The sequence below is a fragment of the Vigna radiata genome, unplaced genomic scaffold (genome assembly GCF_000741045.1).
Source record: "Vigna radiata var. radiata cultivar VC1973A unplaced genomic scaffold, Vradiata_ver6 scaffold_414, whole genome shotgun sequence".
In the NCBI taxonomy this organism is placed as follows: domain Eukaryota; kingdom Viridiplantae; phylum Streptophyta; class Magnoliopsida; order Fabales; family Fabaceae; genus Vigna; species Vigna radiata.
Genome location: NW_014544156.1, coordinates 1 through 7,075, shown reverse-complemented (window position 1 = coordinate 7,075; position 7,075 = coordinate 1). Strand labels below are relative to the sequence as shown.

General features: G+C 35.3%; 1 protein-coding gene across 2 annotated transcripts; it reads right to left on the bottom strand.

Moving 5' to 3' along the window:
• Positions 1–280: 280 nt before the first annotated feature.
• On the bottom strand, positions 281–2,871 carry LOC106755472 (abscisic acid 8'-hydroxylase 1-like). 2 transcript variants are annotated; one of them, XM_022778313.1, is made up of 7 exons: positions 2,532–2,871; positions 2,112–2,427; positions 1,569–1,955; positions 1,193–1,367; positions 969–1,075; positions 682–852; positions 281–601 (listed from the first exon to the last, which is right to left on the bottom strand). In XM_022778313.1, the coding sequence occupies exons 1-7, from the start codon at positions 2,741–2,743 to the stop codon at positions 410–412; spliced, it is 1,560 nt and encodes a 519-aa protein (XP_022634034.1). In that variant the 5' UTR covers positions 2,744–2,871; the 3' UTR covers positions 281–409. The 2 variants fall into 2 exon arrangements, with proteins under 2 accessions (XP_022634034.1, XP_014493121.1); XM_014637635.2 differs by having other exon boundaries at positions 434–601; positions 734–852; positions 2,532–2,862.
• Between the last annotated feature and the right edge of the window lie 4,204 nt (positions 2,872–7,075).

Below are 7,075 nucleotides of genomic sequence, written 5' to 3'. Positions count from 1 at the left end.
ATTATTATATTTGGTTAATTTTATTTATAAATGGTTTCGTATATAGAAATAATAATTTAAATAATTCGTAATAATTTAATATATAGAATTGTATTTCCTTGCTCGGAAATTACACAGATTAAAGTATCCATATCTCTATATAGTGTATGAATATCCTATCTACATTGCGAGTAACAGTTAAGAAGGAAACATAAATAATGAAAGTACTGGAGAATTTATTTTTCATTCCAAATACTTGAGTTGAAGATGAAAGAGTACAACTGTAAATCTAAGAAAAAAAATGACAGTCTTGCTAAGACCTACTCCTGTACAATATGCTTTTCTTTCGCTGATCATACCATAATAAGCATTTTCCATTGTCTTTTGTTCAAAAGAATTAGAGATTATTTTTTATATGAGGTCTCTTTCATCATTTCTGTAATCTAAATTGTACTATATTTAGAAGGATTATTTCCATATGGAAGAAGTTGCTTCTTAGTGTGCCTCCACTCTTTATTTGAATGATATTTATTTTTTGGGATAAAATGTCATGGGCAATCCATTTTGTGGAAGAGCAAAGGGGCCATACTGAATCCCATTTTTTGCACCAACTGTAGACCACCTGCATAACAATAATAGCAACTACCCTTAGAATCATTCAAAACATTCTAATTTTGGAACATGTCTCTCATCACTGCAAACCCTGAAAAGGGTTACAACGAGATTGTGTTTGGTAATAAACCAGATTGCCAACCTGTACTTTGTGATCAGGTGATGTAGAAGCACCAACATCTCCAACTTGGCTATTTCATTGCCAGGACATGCATGGGTCCCATTGCCAAATGGCATAAAAGTATTGGGTTTTGGAGCCACCTACAAAAATAATTTAACATGTTCAAACACTGACCTTAGAAGAATCACATGTAGCAAAGTGAAAAACAACAAGATGGAGAATAATGCATAAGTTCTTTTCTCTGCATAATACTTACCTCAAATCTTGAAGGATCAAACTTCTCTGGCTCTTTGAAGTTGTCAGGACTGTGGTGGATGTTCCTAAAAAGTGGTAATACTTTCCACCCTTTTGGTATGAGATATCCTGAAGAAATGTATTCCCCCACACACAAAATCACAAACAAGGAATAGAGAAGAATTATTTGGTATATTGAAGAAAAAAAAACGAGAAATGGGTATCTTATCAGATTTGGTTATTGACCTTCAAATTCAACATCCTCTATAGCTTCTCTGAAGGTAAAAGACAAAATTGATGCTCTTCTTAGAGTCTCCTGTATGATCCTCGATGTCACAGGCATATTTTTTGTGTCTGACCAATTCAGGCCCATTTCTTCTCCACTTTCTTCCTTGCACCTTAATATGGACTCATGCTCTTCCTACAAAAGTCATAACCAACAATTTTTAAGTTACCAAACCAAACCACACTCCAGATTTTCTGACTTACTTTCATTTATTTGTCATAAAAGGTTTAAAGTAGACTCTTAAAAAACATTAAGAAAAATATTTTATTTTCTGTCATTAGGTGTCTCGGTTAAACAAACACTTAGTTGAAGAAAGACTAGGAGGCATATGCTTACGGTTGCTGCTTCTAAGACACTGGGGTTTTCGCCAAGGAACTTAACAATCCACGTAAGTACTGTTGCAGTGGTGTCACGAGCAGCAAAAATAACACCAATGATGTTATCTGTTATCTGTTCATCAGTTAGTCCAGCTTTTTCACTCATGAACGACCCCAGCAAGTCATTGTGTTCTTGCTTCGTCTTCCTCCTTTTTGAGATTACTCGAGCCACAATATCTGCAAGCTCTTTCCTTGCCTTCATGGCTTTGTGGAAAAGTGTTCCGGGAAGGTTTATGGGCATTGAGTTGTACCCTCTCTCAAGGGTGTAGTAGCATCGCTTCAGAACCTCTGCATTCAGATTTTCATCTTTTCCAAATATTGACAGCAGGGCCACGTTGATGGTATACTGTAAAAGATAACATGGGAAGAAAAAAAAAATTAAAAACTCGTCCTTTATTTGGTAAATATACAGCAGAAATAACAAGTTGTAAAGGGATTTTTTATTTTCTTTTACTTTTTTAAAACAGAAGATTTTGCTCTGTGCTCTGATTTGAGGGCTTACCGTTTTCATTTCGAGGAAAGTGGTGATCAACTTTCCTTCCCATGAATTGAGGCAATTTTGGGCAATGGATTCAATGTCAGAGACTAAATTTTTGATGGCCTCGGTGGTGAAGGTGCGAAGTACAAGCCTTCTGAGGTTAGCATGGTATGCTCCTTGGTGAAAGAAAATGGCTTGCTTCCCCAACATCCTCTCTTTGCTATCAGGAAATGTTGGTTTGAAGAGTTGAGCTTTGGTGAGCACAAACTTTGCTGCTTCCGAGTTAGAAATCATCACACAAGGATAACCCAAAATGTGTGACTTAAACATAGAACCATACCTATTGAAAAAAACAAAGAAGAAGGATTTATGTTAATGCAAGTGAGCATTTTGTTGAACAAGATTGATAAGGTTGATGAGATCGAGAAAGGAATTGTTTGGAACCTCTTGATTTTTGTGGCAAAGAAAACATTTGGGTCTTGAGAATACATTTGGAAGGTTTCTCCTATATATGGCCAACCCATGGTCCCAGGAGGAAGCGGCAATTGTCTATTAACTTTGGAAGGGAAGAAGAAGGAGAAGGATTTGATGAGTAAGTTGAGGAGAATAATAGATATGAAAGAAACAAGGAAGCACAAGAGAGCGGTGAACTCCATGTGTATGTTGTGTAGTTGTTGGTGTATGGGAAAGAAGAAGAAAAAGTAGAAGAAAGATATGAATAAGGATGATATGTTGTGAGAGAGAAAAAGCAAAAGATATGAGGTATTTATAGGGTGGAGAAAGGGAAACGATACGAAGGAAGGAGAAAAACAGGAAAGAGGAAAGAGGATGGTTTTGAATTACAGATAAATTTCCACACACGGAATGTCTCGCTTCTTTCCAAACATGAGGCATTAATTATACATAATTAATACTATAAATTATAATTAAATATATCATTAATACTATTAATTATAGTTAAAAATATAATTAATACTATTAAATATATTTATTTCATTATATTTAAAAACATATAAGTAAGAATAATTTTAATAACATAATTTTATATTGTGTATAATTAATTAATTGACAGAAAGCACATATAATTTAATTAGAAACATAATTAATACTATCAATTATAATTAGAAAATAATTAATATTATCAATTATAATTAAAAACATATAATAAAGAATAATTTTAATGGGTTAAATATGTTTCTAGTCCCTATACTTTGAGTCGATTTTGGTTTTAGTCCATATTCAAACTATGGTACAATTTAGTCCTTCAACTTTAGAAAACTCTGGTTTTAGTCTTTTTTATCAATTTTTTTTAACTTTATTTGTTGTTTCAAGCACACGTTTCTTAGTTAACATTGAAGCAAAAATGTGTTAAACAGTGTAAACAATCCAAATGCTATAATGAAGCGTGTTTGAAACAGTTAAAAAAAATTAGTAAAAAAGACTAAAACCAGAGTTTTCTAGAGTTGAAGGACTAAATTGTACTATAGTTTGAAAATGGACTAAAAGCAAAATCGCCCCAAAGTATAGGGACTAAAAACATATTTAACCCTAATTTTAATAACACAAGTTTAATCATTATTATGTGTAATTAATTAACCAAATTAGAAAACAAATATTATTTAATTAGACACATAATTAATATTATCAATTATAATTAAAAGCATAATTAATATTGTACTACCTCTCCAGTAGCGTGAAGAAGACGGAGAGCCTGACCAAACCTTTTGGGTCGATTAGCCAAAAAGTGATGTTTGTTGATCAACCGTGGGTCCAGATGAGGTAAATGTCATTAATGGCTAATCAATGCATTTAATAATCACATTAATAGCAGAAATGGGAAATTTATGGATAGTTAGCAGATTACAGGGCACAATGGTATACAACATTAATGAATGATTAATGGGCTGACCATTTTACAGTGCATGGTGGCAAGATTTGGAAAATTTTCAAAGTGTTGGTTTTAGAGATTTGATGGTTGGAATGCACTCTTTATATCACCAAATGGCTACTCTAAAAATCTTGGTGCAAGAAATTTCTCATTTTGGTTGGTTTTCAACCTAGCCAAGTTTGGTGGTGAGACTTGGCTAGGCCGGTGCATGGTGACAAGATTTGAAAAATTTTCAAAGTGTTGGTTTTTGAGATTTGATGATCGGAATGCACTCTTTATATCACCAAATGGCTACTTTAAAAATCTTGGTGCAAGAAATTTTCAATTTTGGTTGGTTTTCAAGCTAGCCAAGTTTGGTGGTGAGACTTGGCTAGGTCGGTACATGGTGACAAGATTTGGAAAATTTTCAAAGTGTTGGTTTTTTAGATTTGATGGTTGGAATGCACTCTTTATATCACCAAATGACTACTCTAAAAATCTTGGTGCAAGAAAGTTTTCATTTTGGTTGGTTTTCAAGCTAGCCAAGTTTGGTGGTGAGACTTGGCTAGGTCGGTGCATGGTGGCAAGATTTGGGAAATTTTGATACTCTTGGTTTTTGAGATTTGATGGTTGGAATGCACTCTTTATATCACCAAATGGCTACTCTAAAAATCTTGGTGCAAGAAGTTTTCATTTTGGTTGGTTTTCAAGCTAGCCAAGTTTGGTGTGAGACTTGACTACGTTTGTGGTGCATGGTGCTTGGGGTCAAAATTTGTGAAATTTTCAAAGTCATGATATTTGAGAATTATGGGTTGGAAAACACTTCAAATGGTCCCAAATTAATGCTATGAAGGTTTGGTTGTAAAACCAACCCATCTTGAAGTAGTTTGAAATTTTTGAAGTTTAGCCATTTTCTAAAAACGTCATAAAAATTAGTTCCCGCGTGAAAATTGAATGAAATTTGGAGGGAAGCTTACTTATGCTATTATGGAGTGGACTGCAAATAATCAGCTCAAAACTCGACCTCTAGATGCACTTTTCCATTTTTCCCGATTTTACGGGTTTTCGGGTTTTGGAAAAAATAAAAAAAATACTTCCACTTGGAGAAAAATTATGAAACACTACAAGAAAAATTAGAATTATCTACGGATATTTACATACGGATTTTGATCCGTATATAACACACGTATTATATACGGATTTTATATACGGATCAGGAAAAAAGAGTTATATACGGATTTTATATACGGATTTTACCTACCGATACATCCGTATGTAAAAGCCGTATGTAATGTTGGCACGTTTAAGCGGGAACTTTACCTAGGGTTATAATCCATATGTAACCATTTAAAATCCGTATGTAATCCAGAGATACATTATCCACTGATAGTACATACAGAATCTTAAAATAAATTATTAAAAATTAATAAAAAATAAAACAAAAAGTTAGGTTTTTATTTTTGACCTGAAGCTTCTTTCATTTCTCTGAGTTTTAAAAAACCCTAGGGTTTTAGGGAGAAGAGCGAGGAGTGTGACGACGACACCATCCACCTCTACGACCTCTCCACCACCTCTTCCCTTAGTTCCCTCCACCAACACTCTGCCTCTGTCACCGTTTTCTCCTTCTACACCCCTTCCAATCTCTCCTTCCCCCACAACCTCATCTTCGTTGACGCCGCTAGGCCTGTCACCATTTTTTACGCGGACGGCTTAGTCCATCTTACCACACTTTTCGTCCACCGTAATGTCGTTATCAACGACCTCGTCCTGCATCCGTTCGGTAGTGCGCCCTCATCGTTGCCTATGACAACTGCCTCGGCATCGTTGCCTATGACAACTGCCTCGGCATCGTTGCGTATGACAACTGCCTCGCCATCGTCAACCTCGTCCACGACCACCGCAACTGATGCTTGCGCTTCGACAAGGAAGCTACTTTGGTCAAGTTCAATGCGCCCGGCGACCACTTTTTTAAGGCCACGAAGAAGAAGGTTTCTATCCACCATACTAAGGATGCACACATATTGTTCGAATTGGAATACTCCAAGCCCGTTCTCTACGCTGCTCCTGCTAGGGTATGTGGTTCTTCAAATTCTTTCTCTGTTTTCTCTACTAGGGTTTAGGTAGCATTTGATGAAGAAAGTTTGGTCTATTGTCACTTGTTAAGTTTTTTGGGAACCTAATACTTGTTATGTTTTATGGGATTCTTGTGGTGCATCGTTAGGAGATCTTTGTGCTACCGATGTTACATTTAAGGGGTGTTTCATTTAGGGAAGATTCAAAGGACTTTTAAGGTATGTTGTGTTTTATGCGTTTGGTGATTAAGAATATTATTGAATGACTCACAAATGCAAGATCACAGGTACAAAATGGTAGAGCAAAATCTTATTAGTAAGAAGGTGTTTTCCTTTTGGTTGAATGGGGATCCAAATGTGAAAAAAGTTGGTGAAATAGTTTTCAGTGGTGTTAACCCAAAGCACTTTAAAGGAGACCATATTCCAATTACTGAAAAAGGTTATTGGCAGGTTAGTAAAAAACAATTTATTTGATTAGGAATTCCTTTTAAATACACACAAACACATATGTATGTATGTACACTACAAGAAAATTGCCAATTATCTACGGATAATTATATACGGATTTAATCTGTATATAATAATCATATTATATACGGAAAATCCGTATGTAATTAGAGAAATCATTATATACGGAAAATCCGTATATAATGGTCGTATGTATCTTTGGCGCTTTTGATCGGGAAGCTTTGTAGGGATTTACCGTATCTAATATCCATGTGTAAGGTGATGAAAGTTTACCTGCTGATATTATATACGGGTTTTGGAAAATAAGAAGTAAAAATTTAATTGAAAGCTGGAAAATTTCCCCCATCCTCTGCCTCAAAAAAGAATTATAACTAAGACCACTGAATTTTCATTCCCGTAGCTCTGCCTCTTCGCGAACCTTCATTCCCGCACCTCTTCTTCACTGAACTTCTTCATTGTCAGTCCCACAACTCTTCTTTTATCCCTCTCTATCTCCGACTCGTTTCTTCCGCGTCATTGTTTCTTTCGCTGGAACTTTGCCATCGCGAGTTGTGTGGATTACGATTTCATTTGTCGAACGC